This window comes from Lutra lutra, chromosome 5, assembly GCF_902655055.1.
Source record: "Lutra lutra chromosome 5, mLutLut1.2, whole genome shotgun sequence".
Taxonomy (NCBI): Eukaryota; Metazoa; Chordata; class Mammalia; order Carnivora; family Mustelidae; genus Lutra; species Lutra lutra.
The window spans coordinates 49,027,028-49,048,788 of record NC_062282.1 but is presented as its reverse complement, the minus strand read 5'-3'; the positions used below and the strand labels follow the sequence as shown (position 1 = coordinate 49,048,788).

Genomic DNA, 21,761 nt, shown 5'->3' with positions numbered 1-21,761 from the left:
CCCAGGCTGATTCCTATGGACAGAGCTGAAGGCATGTCCCAGGCCTCATGGAGAGGGCCTTTCCTTACCAGGCTCTTGACGATCTTCAGGAGTTCCTCCATGACCACCGCAATGCCCTGGTAACCCAGGAGTCTGCAGATGGTCTTGAAGTGAGGGGGGCCCACAAAGTTCCTGTATGAGCTGTAGATGTGGCTGTAGGCAATGTTGAGAGGCTGGAAGACAGAGGTTGCCACAAAGTAAGAGGCTGGGAAGTAAGTGAATGCTGGCATGAGTCCTGGAGGGAGATTTTTGGCTGCTAAAAGGGACGAAAACCTGACATCATCTGTGATCTCTCACTGGGGACCCCCACGATTATGTTTGCAAGAAGATGGTCATGGAGAGAGGTGTGGTCCTAACCACAGGGTGGCGTGAAGGCCACTCCGTGAAGAGTGGTCCCCAGCAGAAGAAGAGGACGGGTCTCCAGGCAAGTATCTTTTTTACAAGCACCCCTGCTCCCCACAAACCAGGACTCTGACAAATTGAGGCACAGGGTGGAGGTAAAACAGATGATTCTGTTTTTCTAGAGACATCTTTGGTACCAGAAACTGACTGGAAGAACCGTGTGGAAACTCAGTAGCTGACTCAGCACTGTCTCCTTCTACTTTTCCTTGTCTCCATTTGTAACGGGGTGGGGTCCCGGGACCGTATAGGACTGGGAGTCAGGAGACCTGTGCCGAGTACCTGCGAATCACCAACGCTCTTCCAAGCCTTCTATAAGATGTGGGTGTTGGATTAAATCAGGGGTTTCATAACTTTTCAAGAAGTAGTCCAATGAAATGTATCATGTAGCTGGGATGTGAAAGAGACCAAGGCAGAGTGGCTTTGGGGGCCCAGGGCCCTGGCCACTGACCGGCCACCTCCATTGTCCTCTAGATTCCATGACACACCTTCACCGAATTCATGGAATTTGTTTAAGATTTTTCTGTCTGGGAATATGCGACTAAAATATAGGGCCCCGAGTTGGTCTTGCTCAGTGGGTGACTTACAGTTGACTTGATTTTTGAAATGCTGCTACTTACGAACCACCTCATGTCAGGCTTTGTGAAGCCCTCCATGTGCGTTCTCGTTCAATCCTCACAACACACACATGCACACAGACGCCTCTTAGCCCCATTTTACAGATGAAGGGACTGAGGTTCAGGGTGGTAAAGAGCTTGTTCAAGGTCACAGTCCTTAGGTAATTGAACTCTGACTTGAATCCAGAGAGGTCTGATTCCAAAGCGCACATTCTTCACCTCTATATATAATAGTGGACTTTGGAGGCTGAATTCTATTAGAAACCATATTCTGTTTTTTAGATAAGGTGTCACTTCAAAGCTTAGTTCTGAGTGTAGTTTCCTACCTGGAATTGTAAAAATCTTATACGTGGAGCATGCAAATATGTAAAGACCACATCTGATGTTTTATTAGTGGGAAATGTTCTATTAGTTGGCTATTAGAAATTCTATATGAATTAAATATGAACTGTAATGATGCTTTTGGAGGACAGAAGAGTCTCAATTCCCTTTGGAGCTATTGAAGGAAAATGTAATCATGTTCAGTCTAGGCTTTGTAGTAAGTCTGTTCTACTATATATGAATTCTAAACTTTACAACATAAGCATCACATTCATAGTACTCTCTAATAACAAGGATGCATGAAGAATACAATTCGAGGACCCACTAATAATAAGAACTCGTGAGGAATCAGAACACCCCTGCATCCAGCAGGTTGAATAATAGCTCGTTTGGTAAGGGAATGCCTACATCTGGTAAGGCTTGGGCACGAGAAGGGGCAGAATTCTGCACTCGACACTGATGTACCATCATAGTGAATTCTACTTGAACCTGGGGGAGGATATCTTCTACGTAGTTACTAGAGATTTCTAAATGTTGTGAGGCAGGGAAGGTTTATGTAGGGAGGGAAATACAACAGATTGCAATGCACGAAGTTCACCAAAGTCCATGTTCAACAAACCCCAGAAATATATGAATGAGTTGTTGAGTTTGATTCAGCCAATCATGGAACCAGGCTGGGCACTTTCTGTGTATGAAAATAAACAATTTCAGTGTCTCTGTAAGAGGTCACACAGCAAACAGGGCTGGGACACCTTGTGGTGAAACGCTCATTCTCCTAACTGAGTCCATCCTAGCTCTGTCCCTATTATCAAAGCCCTGTTCTGTCTTTTCCTGTTTCCAGCACTAGGGATGAGGAGTATACAGCAAACACCGCGGCCGACTTCTGGTTGGGGAAGGAGACCGAGGAGAAAGGGGCAGGAGAGAATTGTCTAGGGTATGGAAATGCCCCACCTGGTGTGGGAGTTGCTGTCTACACAGATGTATACCCTTGTCAAAACTCATGAAACTGTATGTGCACTTATGACTGTGTATGTTAGGGACTGAATGGTTGGATCCCCTCAAAATTCATGTGTTGAAATCCTAACCCCTGCTGTGATGGGATTAAGAGTGGGACCTTTGGGAGGTAATTAAGCCTTGAGGTTGGCGACCTCGTGAATGGGATTAGTGCCCTGTAAGAAAACAAGCAAGGGCTTGTTCTCCTTCTGCTCTCCATCACGCGGGATCCAGTGAGAAGGCATGTGCAGACTGTCAAGTGGGTCTGTGCCAGACACCTGATCTGCTAATGCATGGTCTCAGACTTCCCAGACTCTAGGCAATAAATAAATATTGTGGAAGGTACCCAGTCTATGAGAGTCTTGTTAGATCAGCCTCAAATCATTAAGACTGTGCAACTTCCTGTATATGATTCTAACTCAGTGTAGAAGTAAACTGAATAAAACCCACTGGACCATACCATAGCCTAATTTACTTCCCAACATTTCAAAGATTAAAAAAAACCAAAACCATGATTTGAATTTCCTCCTGAAAAGGGCTTCAGCTCAAGCCCGCCCAGGAACAAGGGAATGACAACTCGGCTGTGCTAAAGGCACGTGCCAGAGCTCACTGACTTCTAGAACCATCTTCTCATTCTCCCACATGCACCAAGCCCTCTGGACCTCTGCTCAGAGCATTTCTCCTTCATCCCTTCTCAAATATCTTACAAAAGGGATTTCTGAGCAGCAGGGAGCTTTCCAATGGATACCCCTGAAGGGCACAAAAATAATCAACTACTCTTTTTTTTTTTTTTTTTCGGATTCTCTTTTTTGTCTTGCTTTGTCTGATTCTAAAGGATCGACTCTAGGGTGGGTATACCTGAGTTTGAATCCTAGGTCCACAAATTTACTAGTTAGATGATTCTGAGCAAATTACTTCAACTGTCTAAGCCGTGGTTTCCCCTAAGTAAAAATACTAATTTGAACTCCAGTGGGGTTGTTGAAAGCTTATTTTTATTTATTATTATTTTTTAAGTAGGCTCCATGTCCGGCGTGGAGCCCCAGGAGGGGCCTGAATTCATGACCCTGAGATCAAGACCTGAGCAGAGCTCAAGGGTCATCTGCGTAACCGGCGGAGTCACCCAGGCATCCCTGGGTGTTGGAAGTTTAGATGAGAAAACACCTGGAAACTTCACCCTACGCATGGTGCCTAACACACTGGGCCCACTCATGCCAAGTACTGCGTTAATATGCCTTCGTCTGATAATTTGGTAAGTGAAGATGAAGAACATACAGATTCCTGGTCACATGGCCCCCAGCAGCGTTAGCTACAGTCACAATCCCCTGAACGTGTGGAGAGGGGAGTGCATACCTGGGGTACGATTTTACACAACACATGGTATATCCCCCGTGGGGATGGGGCAGAGGTCATAAGGGCTGGGACTAGATGATGGGACAACAGAGATGTGGATTAGCTCCATACTGACAACACTCTAAAAGCGGGAGGTGTCCAAGCACAGACTGTGTTGGGCAGAGGCTCTCACGGCTGCCAAGGTCTCAGGGAGGCTGAGAAGCTGTTGCTAGAAGGGATGCCGGCCTGCACTCAGGGCTGGATAGATGTGTTGCTCCCCCGTCAGAGTTCCCGGCTGTGGGGCTGGCTTCCCCGGTGCCCGTCCTTAGCAGTCCTAATCCTCACTCCCACCCAAGGAGCTTCCAGGACCAAGTCTCCCTTAACACGTGTGGCAAGTACAAATAGAAACATATTCTGGTAGATGGAAGCTGTTCGGCAGCTTCCTTAGTTTGGGCCGAGAAGGAGAATAATTTTGGGATCATTTTACGACACACAGGGGTGTAAAGAATTCCTCTTACAGACCTGCTCAGGGCACAGAAGAGGCCTCTTGTAGAGAAGCTGACCTCAGGCTTGGATTCTGGTTGAGACCAGAAATTTAGGCCTCCATCGATGGCCCACGCTCAGGAAGGATCAGCACGAAATGAGCAGAATCCAAGTCCCCCTAAGTGAATAAGCTCACCGGACCCCCCCAGCCCCAAAACCCCCGAGCCATGCAAGAGAAAGCACATACACATGCTGCAAAGTGCATGCACACACACACACACACACACACACCCCACACACACCCCCGTAGGGCACCCGTCTGACCTGCTGGCTCAGGAGGAGACTGGGCCCTATTGAGAAAATGTGGGAATATGGGAGCCTGGCCATTTTCTGAGGTTTGGCAGAGAAAAACAGGAAGGCAACAGGACTTGAGACATTGGAAACTTGCCACACATCTCTTAACACTGAAGCAATTTTGCTGACTCAGGTAACAACCCACCAGCCTGCCTTACAAACTCATCATGCCCCCTAGTTAGGATGTCTCGCTTCAAATCAAGCTTGTTGGAATCCATACTGCACAAAAGAGCTACCTTTGTGAGATCTCAAGAAATAATTCTGATTCAGAAACTAGAACCGTTATTTTTAAAACGTGACATCGATGTGCATTTTTATTTTGTTATTTTTTTAAAAGGCAGGACAGTCTTTTAAGGAGAGACGATGAGGTGAGTTTGATCTGGCAGATCCTGGGCCCTGTGATATATTATGATATGGATTTAAAAAAAAACACACCTGTGGTAATGTATATATCACATGAAAGTTACCAGTTTTGTCATTTGTAAGTGTTGTATAGGGGCTTTTAAGTCCCAAGGCCTCCACCTCTCACTGACAGTAAGCGCGGCCAGCCCCTCTGGACGGTGAGGACTATGTACTCGGCAAACTGAATCTGCGAGCAGCTTGCATCTCTGCTTTCTGGAATCCCAATCCCTGTTTCCCGAGATCCCAAGAGGAGTTAAAACTGTTTCTAATTTCCTACATTAGTCACAATTTCTCTAATGTTCCATGAGTAATCCGAATCCCAGCAGCCCAGGGACACAAACACGGCCCCCCAATCCATGCTGAATTCAGGCTGCAGCTCAGCTCTCTGAAACCCGCAGGGCAAGGAGACTGAGAGATTAGTAAAACTGCAAGACCGTCCTTGTTGGGAGACCCCAGCAGCTAAGATGGGCTGAAGGACTGATACACCCTGAGTTACAGGTTCAAGTGCATCAGGACGGCTTGCTGGTGTTTCTGTCTGTCCCTTCTTGATATGTAGTGAGCCACAGGCTGGGTCTCCAACATCTGGGTTCCTTCTTGCACTTCTCAGCTCAGAGGTTAAAAAATCCAAGGGAACTGCTCTAGAGACCTCAAGGGTTGATGCTCCTCCCTTTCTTGTCTCATGAATAAAGACGGAGAACAGGAGCTGGAGATCTGTTTGGCAGTGTCATACCAATGCTATGATACTTAGAGATTCTAAGTTTTGGAAGAAACCGATGTCATCGGCTTTTTAAATAACCTGTACCCGTACACAAGTGTATAATGCATCTCGGCTTGTGAATAATTCCTTCATCACACCCAGGTGTATCGTTTTCTGTGGCAGCTATTAACAAATGACCACAAATCTGGTAAAACAGCAGAAATACATTCTCTCATAGTTCTGGAAGCCATAGGCCAAAATCAGTATGACTGAGCTAAGATCAAGGTGTCAGCAGGGCCACACCCCCTCCAGTGGCTGAAAGGGGAGAACTCATCCCTTGCCTCTTCCCCGCCTGGTGCCTGGGTTTGGCCACCTCCCTCCGATCTCCTGAGAGGTGGGCTCCTTCTCAGTACGTGGGTGACCTCCCTCTGCCTCCCTGATAGCATTAAGGACCCAACCTGCTAATTAGGTTATTAATCTTCCCATCTCACGGTCCTTCATTCACATCGACAAAGCCCCTATTTCAAATAAAGTAATATTTCCAGGTTACAGGATTAGGACCTGATATCTTTGGGGGCATTACTAGCCTCCTACACCAGGTAAGGCAAGGTACAATCACCCCCATTTAGCAGAGGCAGAATCTAAGGGAAGAAAAACACAAAATGCTGTTTTGCCATGCATGCCAAGTGCCAAAATAAAAGCCTTCTGGACTGGTGGATCAATGATGCTGTGTAGCTGGGGAGTGGTGCCATGCAGACATGAGGGTGGGAGGGGGTGCGGCGCACAGCAGAGCCAGTGGTGGGGCTGGTGGTCTTGTCAGTGGGGCTGATGCAGACTCCCTGGGGCAGGCAATGGTGGGAAGTGCCGGTGGTAAGGCATGGACGCAGAAGGGACGTACTCAGTTGTCTGCAGCAAAGCACTGGGCCCTAGGTCCCAGGACCATGACTTCATGGAGAAAGCACTCCAAGAATGGGATGAATTTCCCGGAGGTCAAATCATGGCTTAGATGGGGGGGTGGAGGGGAAGGGATCATTTAGCCGGTGACTATCACGCCAAACACAAGGTCACACCAACAATTTCTAAAGACTGAAAAAAGTGTTGGGAAATTATTGGTATCATTTAAGGGCTGCCTTGTGTGACACTCTATGTCACCTGGAAGGTGGTATTTTGATAGACTCTATATAATTCACTTTACTTAGAGAAGTATGTGTTTAAAACTTAGGCTCATATACTAGTTTCCATTCCTGGACCAGTTGTGAAAGGTTTTTTGACATTGAGGATCACCCCTCACCCTAAGTGACAGAGCTCTTGGTCAGGGGTACGTGGACTCCAGGCTCCAGAGCAGGGAGCAGAAACAGTCGCAGAATGCATTTCTCCAGGTGTATTCGATGGTGTCCCTGCTTCTGCTGGCTGCGTTCAGGTGGTTGGACGTTCTCTCTGAGGTCTTTTAGCTCCTTGTCTGCTCCCATCATTCTGGAATCCACTAAACTGTGAAGTCCTGTCTCTACTTCTCCAGAGAAGCTGAGTGAGGGTGAGTGTTCCTGTTGACAGCCGTTGACGGAAGAATGGCAGTGGAGAAGAGCAGCGTGTGAGGGAGGCTGGCCAGCAGCTCTGGCTCTAAGGACCACAGACCAGAAGGTGGCATGGCTCTGCCAAACCTCACTTTGTGATGATGGTGGAGGTAATGAACTGCTGGGAGCTTCAGTTTCTCCCTTTGCATAACGGTGATAAGAAGCCTACCTCAGGGACGCCTGGGTGGCTCAGTTGTTAAGCATCTGCCTTCGCCTCAGGCCATGATCCTGGAGTCCTGGGATCAAGCCCTGCATCAGGCTCCCTGCTCTGCAGAAAACCTGCTTCTCCCTCTCCCACTCCCTCTGCTTGTCTTCCCTCTCTCACTGTCTCTCTCTCTCTGTCAAATAAATAAAAATAAAATCTTAAAAAAAAAAAAAAAGAAGCCGACCTCAAAGAGTTGTTTCCTGGGTAAAGTGACAAAGCCCAGGTAAGATGTACCAGAATGTTCTCACTGATTATTTCTGAGTTGTACCGGTTTGACTGCTGTCTTTGGGCTTTATGTATTCTTTAATTTATATACAACGAGCATTTTTTTTTTCTAAATAATAAAACTGGTTTATGAAAGCAAAAAAAAAAAAAAAAAAAAAGGAAGGAGGGAAGCATCACGTAGTTGCCCTTGACAACTCTTGGATGAAGCTACAGTCAACTCAGGAAATGGCTCTGGCCCACAAGCTGGTCTCCTGAAGAGTAACGGCTGTTCCTAGGCCCAGCACTTATGGGGAGAGGCTCATCTCGTGGCCCAACACTTAACACAGGGATTCTTGATATTCCCATCTTACAGAAGAGTTAACCAAGGTATAGAAAAGTGAGGGGATCTGCCAAGTCTACATAGGCAGGATTTGCAACCAGCCTTGGGGTTTTAGGGCCTGCACTCTGAACAACCACCTTCTCCTGGGTGCCGTTCAGCTTTGGGATTGGCCCAGGAATGCCCTCGCATCATCCCTTTGCTGCCAGCTCCAGGAAGGGCATGGGGACACCTGTAGGGCTGATCCCTGGCAGTAATTTACTAGAGCTGTGAGTCAGTCAGGGCCCTCCCAGGCTGCCTGCCCACGAGGCTACAACTTGGACACACTATGGGAGGGTCCTCTGTGAAGGGGGAGAGAGAGGGAGTCTGGCTGGGATGTGATCTCCTGAGGCAAGGAAGATTTATCTCACACCCTGAGGGCTGCCCTGGCTCCTCTGCTGCTGGTGGACAGCGATGGCCCAAAGGGGCAGGATGCACCCAGGACTGCGAGTCGGGGACCTGGTTTCTACCCCTGGCTTTGCCACTAGTCAGTCATATGGCCTGAGGAATGCCACCCTTCTCTCAGGATCTGGGAAACAGGTTTCTAGGCCTCACTCCTATTCTCCATGTCTCAACTTCTCAAATGAAGAGCTTAGTGTTAAAAATGGCATCCAGGAGCCATTTTAAATCCAGATTTAAAAATAAATCTCCTTTGTGGCAAAGGTTTGAGCTCTGTCTCGTCACTCTATAGGCCTCCTAAGTCTGGTATTTTTATTTCCCTCAAAATAACCTTTTCAAAAGGCACCTGCAAACTTCCACACTGGCCTTTCTGTGGCGAGGACACTTTGATGTTCTGCAGGGAGCTGCCATTAGCACACATTACAACAGAGTTTAGACAGGCCCCCGGGGAGGACCTAATGCCACGGGGAAGCCGCAGAGCAAGTGTCTAATCAAGGCACATCCCAAGACGCCAGGCCTCACAGAGACCCTTGGCCAGGGGAGGGTCTGCAGCTCCCCAGGAAACTCTTCTTAACTTTTTGATTATCACTCCTGTGAATCACAAGGAGACTTTCATGGGTTCACTTGGATACTTTGGCTAAGAACCAAGAAGAGGAAAAAAAAAAACAAAACAACCTAACTTTTAAAAGCACATAATTTGTGTAAAATAATTCAGGTCTAAATCTGGCTGGAGCTGCTATGACAAATTTCCACAAACTTGGCAGAGGAAGATAACAGAACTTTATTCTCTCTGTATTTCTGACATGCTCTGTGATTGTCCCAATAGTGATGGCAACAAATTCTTTCAAGGCTGAGGGGACCAGGAAGGGATGGAATCTCAGAGGCAGGTACACCTTTATGGGAAATGGAAGCAGAGTCAGGATTCTTCAAAGAAGAGGAACTTGGAGGACCATCCGATCCAGGAATAGTAAGCAGTTTCCATTTCCGGGGTCTACCCCAGGTGACTGGCTTGTAGGCAGTTTCTTGGGATGCTTGTTTCTGAGCACAACTGGAAGGAGGGGAGGGCTGTAGTAGTTTCCCCAAGCCATTGTAAAAAATTACCACAAACATGGTGTCTTAACACCGTAGCATCTCACAGTTCTGGAGGCCGAAGCCTCAGCTCCAGGTGCTGGCAGGGCCACGCCCCCTCTGAAGACCCCGGGGCAGACCCCTTCTTTTCATTTTCCAGCTCCAGGTGCTGCTGGCGCCCCTTAGTTACAACAGCATTATCCCAACCTCTGCCTCTGTGTCTACATGGCTTCTTCCCTTTGTGTCCCTCTGCGTGGAAACCTCCTTCTCCTTTCTCTTATAAAGACACCAGTCATTGGATTTAGGGTTCCCCTTAAATCTAGGATGATATCATTTCAAGATCTTTACCTTATTCAATTGATAAAGACCCTATTTCCAAATAAGGTCACACTCTGGGGTTCTGGGTAGACCAGAATTTTGGATGGGACACTCATATCAACCCAGTGCCAGTGCTGGGATGGTTCAGCACGCCCGACAAGGGTTCTGGACTGGGCAGGGGTAGTGCTCCTGCTTTCCCTCTGCCATCCCCCTCGAGCCCAAACCCAGAGCTTTACAGAGGATGGAACCGAGGCCCAGAGAATAAAAGACTCTTGACCAGGGTCATACATATAATTGGAGAATGCCACAGGAGACAGGAATGAAGAAAGAAGGTGATATAGAGGGAGGGTCAGGGTGGGAGGGCTTGGGATAAAATTACTATTTTAATTGTTGGATAACTGAGATGGGTGTCTTTACATTGAGCCATTGTCCAAAGAGGGTCTAGATGGGGAAAAAACGATCACCAGGCAATCAAAGAGAAAATTTGGCAGTCCTGGGAGAATTAGTACCATTCTGAGGATCAGTTTGCAGGAGACTGTTTGCCTTTTTTTTTTTTTTCCTTTTTTTTTGGCCAAAGGAATGAGAGCTCCACTCAGTGGGCAAAAGCCTTTCCAGACTGGTCCCTGAAAGCATCGTGCGTACAGATGCCTGCTGGTTGCCATGGTGAATGATGCTGATCTGAAGAAATGAATAATGTGAGCGTTGGGGGCGACAGTGGGATTACTCAGACAGTGGCGAGAGAGGCATCAAGGAGAGCCCAGAGCAGAGGAGGGGAGAAGGCTCCATCCCTTCAGCTTTGGTCCACTCTGTCCCTGCCTCTGCAGGCTGCGTTCTAACCAGATCCACCGCGAGCATCAGGTAAGGGACATAAATGGCTCTTCTTGGAAATGGAAATGGTTTTTCCTTTCACACTCTGCCTGGCATAGGGCCAGGCGATGGCAATACGAACAGCTAAAAATAGGGGGAATTTAGAAACAGAAGCAGAAAAGGAAAAGCAAATAAGGGAGACTCATCTGGTCCCCAAAGCTGAAGATGCTGCTACAGTGTCTTGCCAGAAAGCTCTTAAAAATGTCTGCTGTGGAGAACTCAGTCTGCAAAGACAGCCAGCAGCAGATGCGAAGCAAACAGGAGAAAAGATTCATGACAAAACACGGGATTCCTGATCACCCCTGATGGAAGGGGTTTACAAAGGCCATTGCCTCTGTATTATAAGCAATGAATTAAGCTCTTTTCGTTGTGGTCAGAAGTGTGTTTACAGGGATGTGTGGGGCGGAGAGGACGGGAGAGGTCACAAGAAGGGAGACTGATGAAGAGAGCGCAAACAGTCTCCTTCGCAATGACCTTCCCGGGAGGGATCTGAGCATACCTGTCTGTCCTTTTCATTACCCATGTTTCTGGGAAGAAATTTCCAACCAAACAGAAGGGAACTCTTTCCCTTCCTGAGCATTTCAGCTCACTGTCATCCTTAGAGAAGAAAAACGAGGACTGAAAAATCACTCAGTGCTGTGCTTTTCTGCAACCCACCTCCTCTAGGTAAACAGGCGGGCATGGAAATAAAAGGTTGGAGGGAGGCAGGGAGGTGAGAGCGCAGCTTGTCACGGAAATCAGTTTGGCTTCACATCCAATTCAGGTTAAAATCTGGTTGATGGGTTTTTACTAGGTCATTAAGATCTAAACCACAGGCTTCTGCATTTCACTTTCACGTAAGACAGGAAGGGGAAGGGGAGAGAACAGGGCTGGTAGAGACTGTACGTGAGCACACACAGGCTGAAGGAATATGGCTGCCCCTGAATTTTTGATCAGGGGAAATTCAGTGGAGGGGACATTCTCTCTCTCAAAGAGATAGTATTTGAGAGAAATTAAAAAGCTTGAAGATGGTGGTCTCTTACCAAAGCAGGAGGGCTGATAATCTGAAGAGGGCTCATTTGATTTGTGGAAAAACAGCAACTGGGTGTTAGTACCAGCACCTCAATTTGCAATGACGATCTGTAACTAAACCCAGCAACCTTGACTCTGGAAATGCTCAGAGGGTGTGATGAAGATTAAGGGAAATTTATTACAGTATGTGAGCATGGAGCATGACACATACTAGATGTGACCTAGCAATCACTCACTAACTGTTGGTGATGACTATCATTGTTAACACTCACAGGACCAGAGGTAAGAAACAGCAGCATTTATGCTAGTCTTAGGAGCTGACTGCCTTGACCTACACAACAAATTTCCTGGGGACCTCCGGCCTTGGACAAACAAAGAAACAAAACATGAGCAGAGGCTTTGGGGAGAAATCAGCTGGCAAGGAGTGATGACGCAAATCTCCTCTCTCATGGGCAACAGAATTGAGAGGCTAAAATAGCAGTGGGCAGAATGTTCTAGATGACTGAGCTCACAGCACTGGAGGCAGAAGCAGAAGGTCTAGAAGAGATACTGTAGGTGATAGAATGGTCTGACTTGGAGGCCGCAGAGCCATGGTGACTAACAAGGGCACGTTAATCGGGTTGTCCGATTTCTTTTATTGCCTTTCTTCGTTTTTTAAAGGGTTGGAAACTATGTTGCATCTAAAGGACCTGAGTCAGGGGAGGATAAGGCTGGGGGATGTGGGTGCCTCTTTTTCAGGCCTGCAAGCCAGGGCTTTGACATGAGACAGCCCCAATGTGAACTTCCGATCTCTTATTTCTTAGCTACGCCTTCGCTGAGTAACGTAACCTCCTGATCCCCATTTCTTTGTGAAACAGGGGCAATCTTAGTTCCCATCATGAATGCTCAACATATGGTGGTTATGAATATCGTACCTAAGTGCCTCAATAAGGGGATGTCATTTTTCACTTTGATTCTGGTTCTAGAATCAGGATGAACATCGAGGTTGGGAACGTTTCTCACACAGGAGCCATCATTTCCTGGTCATCCTCGGAGCCCTGCCTGGAGGACTATTACCATATTATGTATAGGCCCAACTGGAACAGCATCTTCTCCGGCTATCTTCGCTACAGCTTCCACCACGAGGAGAAGGTGCCTCGAACCATCAGCTCCGTGGTGCTGGAACATCTCGCCCCTTCCACTCTCTACTTCCTCTGCATCAGCTGCAAGAAGGCTGCCTTCCCCTATAGGCACTACTGCACCATGTTCCATACCCTGGATAAGAGTCCGCTGGCAGCTGGGAGCTCGCTGGTGGACCCCCAGATCTCCCTGTGGGTGTTGATGGCCATTCTGCTGGCCTGCTTCACAGCCGTCTTAGCTTTCATCTGCCTCCAGTTCTGGTGCATCCGTTGCCATGAGCCTCGATGGTCTTACAGAGCCGGCCACATGGAGGAAGCCAATGGGTTGGTGAGATGGCCAGAGGAGGCCCCCGCCCTTGGGCAGAGAGAGGAAGACCTGCAGGGCCTCCCCCTGGTGGAAATGCCGCGCAAGAACTCCGGAGCAGAAGCAGAACCAGAAGCCGAAGGGGAAGCCAACCAGGAAGACGGGGCTGATGAGGATGCCGCCAATCAGGATGTCCCCGACGTGGGAGCCTTACTGCAGGGTGGTGGGGGCGATCATGCTGCCATGCTGCCTCATTTTAGGGAGTGAGGGTTAGGGAGGAGGCGGCCCGCATCCCGTAGCTTAAAGCCCTCCATACAGTAGATCTTTTGTAGACATGTGTTCCTAGACCACCCTTCCGCCTCCCCTCAACGTTCTTGTCGAAGCTGTCCAGGGTCAGTGCTCCTGTGGGTCATGCGGGTTGGACGAATGCCCTATGACAAAGCTTCTCAAGCTGGGAAGCATATACCCCCAAGTATGCCAAAGGAGAACATGGCGTCTCTCAGGAGCGTCCGTTTAGGGGACCCCCGTTAGGAATGGAAAACAGCATCTTAACGCTTAAACAAACATGAATATATTGTGGCACAGAAAGCAAAATTTGCATGACTTGATAAAACACAGTACTTTGAGGAAACTTTTGAGTTGAAGATGGGCTCTTTGGGGGTATGTTCTCAGTCAGCGGAGGTGGACGTCCTGTCCCCTCTGCTGTTGGGGGGATGATTTTGGAAAGATTTGGAAGCCTTGCTCTACAGTATTTTCCAGCTTTCAGGCTATCATATACCTCCTCGTACCCCATCTCCATTTTGTTTAAACCACAGGATATCTTTACTATTATTAACAACATTTTTCTTTAAAACAACTCATTTTTAAAATCTAAACTGGATTTTAAAAGACTTATATGACTCCGTCAATGAAAAACCAGTACCCTCCTGCTATAAATAGAAGAGGCATAAGAATAAATATAATGGAAACAAAATAACATTAAGCTTGACTTAGATTCTATGGCCTACTAAAGACTCTGAGCTTAAGGTCTGCTCTCTTAGCTTCGACAAAAAAGGAGATTGGAGAACAGAAAGTATTAAAGACATATAAGCATCAACATAAATGTGTCTTTCTCCTTGTTATAATCACAAGGTTTGAAAGAGATTTGGAAAGGAAGGTGTTGTTCTTACTTTGTGAGTCAGGGTCATTCAATGACATGTCTATGAACTATCCAAAATGCTGGTTCCAAGTGTCGTTGTTTAGAGAAAGCTGCCTTGACCAGACTGGCTGCCCTCGAGAGGACATATGCACTGTCCCAGCATCATCCCAAGATGTCTAAGCCTGCCTGTAGGCCTAAGTGGTGGGAGCACATGGGTTCACCACACTTCCCAATCGAGGGTTCCCTGACCTAGAGGAGTACCTTTTCTTATATGTGATCAGTTCTTCTGGGTCCATCTGGGCTTACTTTTTGAAAATGGGGTCAAAGGTGGCCATTTCTATTCCATCACAAAGGAAAATGTTGTTTTCGTGGACATGTTTCACTCTTGCAGTGGCATTCTTCCCCTTCAAACCCACAGGATAAGAAACAGATCTCCTACATCTATCATAGTGTTGGTGAGACTCTGTGAACATTGCCCTCTGTCCCTCCCACGGGTGTAGAAATTCGAGGAGGGTAGAGATGGTGTTTGTTTTAATCTCTGATATATCCCCAGCATGCAGAATCTAGTCCAATGTCTGGCTTTTTGTGGGCGCTTAATAAATGTTTGCTTCACGAATGGCAAAGGACTGAAAGTCTAGAACAGGGCACCATTTGGGAGGCCTGGTTAATGTCAGGATGTGTATTGTGAACAAAGCAGCAGAGAGATGGGAGAAGACCTGTCTTCCAGCTCTAGCTCCAGCCTTTTGGGATTTCCTTCAGAACTCCACCTTCCCCATGGCTACCTGTCAGCAAAACCCTTGCCTTTCTGGAACACAAAATCCCAGAATCACACGAACACACTGCAGTGAATCAGCTGAGTAACAGGAGGACACAGGATGAAGACAAGAAGCCCCACACACCTACTTCCCTGCTCGCCTCAGTGAAATCCTCCCAAATAATTCTCACCCAGCAAGCACCCTGCCAAGTCTGCTTTACCCCCAGCCTTGCTAGCTGTGCACAAATAAAGACGAGTATACTTACAGTTGGTTCTGCCTCTCTAGCTCTGTACCTTTTTATTTTTTCTGATTTGGGGAACACTTTTGTATTTGCTTAAGCTCACTAGTCTTCTTAGGAGGAGGACACAGGCAAGACTACTCACCTTGGATCCATAGAGGTAATAAGGCTGGACATTGGCGGGTTTATCTCTTTGCGGTTCTTGGGTAAAAGGAATGGCAGTTCGAACAAAACTAGTAGAGGAAAAGAGAGGGGGTGGGAGTTAACTGGGTCCTGAGAGCATTCTTCATGGGACACAACCCAGCCAGAGCCCTTCCTGACCAGATGCAACCACAGCGTTTCTAGGTGGCTGTCTGTAAAATGACTAAACTCTTATGACACACTCCCATTCATTCACCTGCTGTCTCCTTCCCATAGGTGGGAAAACCGTGGTCCAGACTCCCAGGCTAGCCTCTGGGCTATGGCTGCTCATAGGGACAGCGGGCAAGAAAGGGACCACTGGCTGGTCCTGGAAATGGCCTTCTCTGGGGCTCTGATCCCTCCCCCCACCCCCAGTTGGCTTCTTCAGAACAGGGTTCCACAAACTCTTTCTGGAAAGGCCTGGATAGGAAGTGTTCTCAGCTTTGCAAGCCAGATGGTCTCTGTCACCATTACTCAAGTGTGGCTCGTAGCGTGAAGTGCCCAGAAACGACTATAGATGAATGAGCATGGCGGGGTTCCAGTCAAACTTTATGAATTTCAAATGATTTTTCACTTGTCATCAAACTATAATTCTTTGGATTCTTTTTCCCAACTGTTCAAAAACGTCAATAGCATTCTTTGCTCCTGGGTTGTACAGAAACAGTTGGCAGCAAGATGTGGCCTGTGGGTGATCGCTTGCAGACCTCTGCTTGAGAGGATTCAAAGTCCCAAATCATTACAGAACCACAAGTCTGGCTTGCTAAGTGTGTGGGCTCAGGCTCATCTGTGGGTTCCCTCCCAGCGCCTTCTCTTCACTCAGCACAGACTTATTGAATCCTGGCCGTGAACCAGGCCCTGAGGGTACCGAGAGGACCTATAAACAGACGCACGTTTGTGGGACCTCGTGGACTTGTTCTGCGGGTGAACATGTCTCTCCGCTTCCGGTAGGATTTAAACCTCTGTGAGGAATCCTCTATGAGGATAAGGTCATGTCCTCCCCTCAGTGCCTGACACAGGGCTGTGTGTGCCTACTTTGCACGAACGTATTCATGTATGTGGATATCGTCATCGAAGTACCATTGGCTCAGAAGGCGCCATGCCTGCCCCTAGGCTGGGCTGTACTAACTTCCGCGGCACCGCCTCATTCCACTGGCGCCATTCCCACCATGCACTCTCGGCTCCTTGGAAACTTTGCCTGGAATAGTCTTCTCCTGTCTTTTCACCTTATTTACTCCTACTTACCCTTCACATCTCTACTCAAGCACTACTTGTCAGAGGAGGAAGCCTCTCTTGGGGTTCCCATCACTTCCCAGGCCAGATCAGGTGGCGATATTTTCTCTCTCATGACTGGGGCTTTCCTCCATCTCATAATTCACTCTTCCCATTTTTTTTGCCTGCATCCTCCTTGCCTGAAGGCCCTCAGAGACAGGCTTGTTCCCTGTGGCCTCCCCACCCCCAGCACAGAGACTGTGCGGACACAGGGACTCCCGGAGACGCCTGTTCCAGGAAAGGACCGCTTCCCCGCCCCCCAGCCCACCCCGGCCCCCTGCGCACAGGGACTCCCTTACCGGTTGGTGGACCCGTTGTAGCAATAGTTGGGGAGGAAGTCAAAGTTCAGCTCCCAGAAGACGTGGAGGGTGATGCGGCCATAGGGGGCAGACACGTTGTGGTTGGCCTCCCGGAACATGGCGTCGAAGCTGTCCAGGGTCATGTGCTTACAGAGCAGGCGGTGCGTGAGCCGGTTGATCTCCAGCAGCCACTCCAGCTCCTGCCGGAGAGAGCCCACGGTTGCTGAGGGTGTACACACACACCCTACGTGCTCCCCACGCGGCCCGCTTCATCTCACGGCTTCCTCTCCCGCAGGGGAGAGCCCCTCAGGCAAGCTCCCCACGCCTGACGGGAGACCACACGCGACCACATGCCCCTCTTCGGAGTTGGGATCCCCAGACTGTGCACAGGAAAGCTGCACGCCTGGCCTGGGAAGGCGGCCACAGACCGCACACGATTCCCATCTGTACCCCCTTGGGTGGAGACATGCCCGCTTGCCTTCCAGTCTCCACACTGGTGAGGAAAAAGCTTGCTTCTCAGCGTTGCAAGTAAACAAAAGGAAGGTGGGCCTGGCCTTCACCAGGGGCTGTATGTCTGCCGTGCAGAAAGCTATCGTAAGAGTTACCACCTGCTACGTTCTTACTACTTGGTCAGACCACATGAAATTACTGTTTTTTTAGGTTAAATACCATTGAGTAGGAGTAGTTTTGTGTGGTTCAATTTAATATACACCAAACAGTATCCTTGGACTTAATGTGTCTTAACTCATTTAATGCTTAAGAAACCCCTTAACGCATTAGAGAAACGGAGGCTTGGAGAAGTTGAATCACTTGACTCCAAATCCAGGAAGCTGGGCTGAAGTCCATATCCTCAATCACTGTATATACTACAGGACTCTTAAAACTAGCTGGAGGCAGAATGCCCCCTCCTTTGGGTTCCTCCTGGGTCTGCCGGTCACAGGGTTGGTTACGAGTTGGCAAAGGTTGCAGCTAAAAGCCGTGGACCGAGGTCCCACGTGAGCTGTGGGAGGTCCCACGTGAGCTGTGGGCTGACTGCTTGGAACCCTGCCTTCAGGCAGAGAATGGGAGCAAAGCAGACAATATGCAGACACAACAGGTCACCGCGTTCATTGGCAAGTATAAGGAGGGGGAAACCCTCTGGGCTGGCTTTAGTCCCCTGTCGCTCTGCTATGAAAAAGAATCAAAGCACAGTCTTGTGCAGAGAGAAGCCAGCCCTCTTTGTGAGGCTCTAGGACACTCCCACATTGTTGTGGTCAAGCCCTCTTTTGAGACAGGTACGATGGCTCCTGTTTCATAGAGGGGACACATGAGGCTCAGAGGGTGAAGTAACTCCAAAGTCACACAGAGAACACAGACCATGGTTTAGTGTGTGAACCCGGGTTTTCTGCCTTCAAATCACATGTGTTTGGGACCCTAGGACAGAGCTGCCTGGAATAAAGAAGCAATTTGCTAAGAAAGCCCTTGGAAAAGTAATGATGATTACAGTAAAAATGGTCTGACAATTAAAAAAAACTCCACGAACACTGGCAAGGGCAGTGGACCAGAGGGCGGCCAGGAGGTGGGACAGCCACAGGGCCAGCTTCAGTGGCTGGGATAAGGAGCTCAGGTGCCTACAGTCGGTTATAGGACACAGCCCCACACCAGGGAATCAGTTTTGTTCTCATCGGCCCCAAGGCACCCCCATGCTGGCTGGGGTCCCAAGTGTGGCCAGGTGGAGGCCCCAGAACACACTTCCAACCTTGGAGCTTTGCCCTTCTGAAAGTCAGATGCTATGGCTCTAAACTGGGGGTGTAGAAGTGAATGGAAGCTGGCAAACTTCGACAGCTGTGGAAGCCAGCCAGCTCAGGGAAGGGAGATGGGCAGGGGCAGGTGGGATTCCTGGGGTCTGGGCTGCTGGCTGTGGCAAAATGTCTGGCCAGACAAGTGTGGAGCTGCTACTTAAATCCACAGAGCTGCTGCCTCCTCAGAATGGGCTCAGTGAGGCCAGCGCTCATGGTCTTTCAAAAGAAGGTCAAAATCTAGATTTCAGTTCTGGAATGGCAGCTGGAAGAGCAAGTCTCCAGGCCCTGTGCACCATGAAGTCGATGAAGGGCAGAGACACAGATTCACCACCCCTCAGCTTCAGTCTCTTGGGGCCTACCGAGCCGAACCCTTTGTGCCCATTCACTTCAGATGGGTAAAAAAATGAAATATATAAAATAAATGGAATAAACGTCAATGACTGTATGGAGTCCCGTGCACACTGAGGGGCCGTATTACCAGGAAGATAACTGCCAATGAAGAACCAGGCAACAGTTTCTATTCTAATGTTCTGTGATTTTAAGTCTCACAAATGCGTGTCAGCATTTACATGGGAGACCGCAGGAGGGAATTCTCAACGCTGCTGATGTGGGGCTGCTGGAAATGCGGGTCCACTTCTCCCGCCACGCAACAGTTTCTGATAGGTGATCCTATCAAGGTTTCTGATAGGTGATCCTATCGAGGTTTCTGATAGGTAATCCAAGCCTTGTGTTGGCCTCACCGGTGTTCTTCCAGCCTTTAAATCACAAGAGGGCACTTGCCTCTGGGATGTGGAGCTCAGGGCATCATGCTTGGCGCAGAAGGTTGAAAAGGCCTCATGAGTGGTTCAGCCGCCTTCTGAGAGGGTCTCAGTTTTCTGCAGTAGAGCTGGTTTACTGGGGACAACACAGAGAAGCAGAACTGGGGACATGAAACACCTAGTGGGGCAACTTCTGTGAAGGCTGGAGAGAGCTCTTGGATGGGAACCAGAAAAGCTGTGTCAGCCACACCCGACTGCTGACCAGCTCTGTGGCCCCAGTCGGGCGAGAAGAACAGGGGTCTCGAAGTCAGGTGCCGCGGGGCATGAAGGTCCTACATAGGAATGAGGTCTGCCAGCGGGGCTGGCCGCAAGCTGAAGAGAGCACAGCCCGGCTGACGAGATCGTCTAGTCATTTCTAGATGATCGCTGCCATCTGGAAAGGCTGGTGTGAGGTTGCCAAAGCTTCTGCACTTTTATTCAGATTCTTCCAAATGCTAAATGTTGGCTCAAAATTTCACATGTGCTCTGCAGCCAAAACAAAACACAGCCTGCAAGCTGCCAGCCCTCAGATTCAGCATCGGATCTCTCCGGGAATCTATTTGCTTGACTGCGTAGGATGAGGACGGCTGACTGAAGATATCTCTGTCACCCTCCCAGCTTGGCCTCACCAAGCTGCCTTCCCAACTCAGGATGGAGTTTCCAAGGTGGAGGGAAGGGTTGAGGGAGCAGATTCCTCAGGCTGTTTCTCAGAAAAGGCAGAAGCTTCTCAGCCAAGACCAGTAGGGGCCTCCCAACCCCACAGGAGAGAGCATCCCTGGGGTCTCCTCTTCCCGGTCTTCGCAGGGAGTGGCTCCTCCCCGGGGGCTGATGTCCTCACCTGATAAACAACAGCTTTCACTGCTTGTTTTGATTTTGTTCTCAGCTAAAAGAACATTCAGTGCTTTTCAAGGGATGGGAAGAAGCCGTGGACACCCACACACACCCCAAACCAGTTTTTCCATGAGATATGCCCATTCATTACTGGACAGCTTAAAGATACCGATAAACAACAAAGATGAAAACAAAAAATCCCATCCCTTGGAGATGATCACTGCTAACATTCTGGCATCAACAAAGAAAAACCCATTCCTTCCTTCCTTTCAAGAAAAATCTACTTCTTAAAATAGATCTCCCAGAAGAACATGAGCTATATGGAAGTCTCCTAAAGTAACTGACCCAGGACTTAGGTGGGTAGATGGGGGCAAGTCCTTGTAGGAAACGCTGCTGAAAATTCACCCTGAGAATGTCTCATTGTAGCCCCAAATTTCTATGCTCCTATCTTTTTTTTTCCCTTTCTTTTTCTCACTTTTTTTTTCCAGAAGCTGTTATTTATTAAGTGCAAGGAAAAGAGTCATCCTTATAAAAACACTATATGATGGATTCTAATATTCCTCCATCGTGTAGATGGGGAAATGAGCCTGTAGAAATTAACTAATTGGCCAAAATTGCTGACTAGTAAGTGGCAGGTCCAGGACTGGGACCCCAGGTCTTTTTGACTCTAGAGTCCTAGTCTCTAGTTACTTTTTTTTTTTTTTTTTAAACCACTTTGTCCATTTAAAAAACAAAATTTTTAAAATTTTGAAATAATTTTAGACTCACTTTTCTGTGAATGAAAAAGCAGAGTTCCTGCATATCCTTGACCCAATTTCCCCAATGTTAACAGCTTACATAACCTTGACATAATTATTTAAAGTCGGAAATTGACATTGGTCCCCTTCTATTAACTAAATGACACAACTTACTCAGATTTCGCCAGATTCTCTATGAGGGTCCCTTTTTTTGTTCTATGATTCAATTTGGAATCCCACACTGCTTCTGGTTGTCATGTCTTCTTAGACTTTTTTCAATCACTGACATTTTTCAGTCTTCGTCTTTTTATGATCTGGGTGCTTTTGAAGAGTGCTGTTCATTTTTTAAATGCCATTTAATTGGGGTTTACCTGATATTTTCTCATGATTAGATTGAGAAGATGCCTTTCAGCAAGAATACCACAGAAGAATACACAGCAGGGGTTACATGAATATAGATTATCACCAGTGTTGTTGACTTTTGATGCTTGGTTAAGATGGTGTTCCCATGGTAAAATTACTAATCTTCCTTTTGGAGTTCATAAATATCTTTTTTTTTTTTTAAAGATTTTATTTATTTCTTTGACAGACAGAGATCACAAGTAGGCAGAGAGGCAGGCAGAGAGAGAGAGAGAGAGGGAAGCAGGCTCCCTGCTGAGCA

The 21,761-nt window shown here is 48.0% G+C and overlaps 2 protein-coding genes across 4 annotated transcripts in view; one reads left to right on the top strand and one right to left on the bottom strand.

The window, feature by feature from the left end:
• CYFIP2 (cytoplasmic FMR1 interacting protein 2) overlaps positions 1-21,761 on the bottom strand; it is a 124,914-nt gene that overhangs the window by 39,270 nt on the left and 63,883 nt on the right. For all 3 annotated transcript variants that reach the window (XM_047729268.1, XM_047729270.1, XM_047729269.1), the window contains exons 22-24: positions 16,955-17,154; positions 15,352-15,439; positions 69-212 (exon numbers count right to left, since the gene is read on the bottom strand). In XM_047729268.1, the coding sequence (XP_047585224.1) occupies positions 69-212; positions 15,352-15,439; positions 16,955-17,154 (432 nt within the window). The remainder of the gene's footprint in view (positions 1-68; positions 213-15,351; positions 15,440-16,954; positions 17,155-21,761) is intronic.
• On the top strand, positions 10,415-13,994 carry FNDC9 (fibronectin type III domain containing 9). Its single transcript, XM_047729271.1, has 2 exons — positions 10,415-10,633; positions 12,619-13,994. Exon 2 carries the CDS (start codon positions 12,626-12,628, stop codon positions 13,340-13,342), a length of 717 nt encoding a protein of 238 aa, XP_047585227.1. The 5' UTR covers positions 10,415-10,633; positions 12,619-12,625; the 3' UTR covers positions 13,343-13,994.

Excerpts from the sequence above, each read along its gene's own strand:
- FNDC9 (XM_047729271.1), top strand. The coding sequence starts at position 12,626 with ATGAACATCGAGGTTGGGAACGTTTCTCACACAGGAGCCATCATTTCC.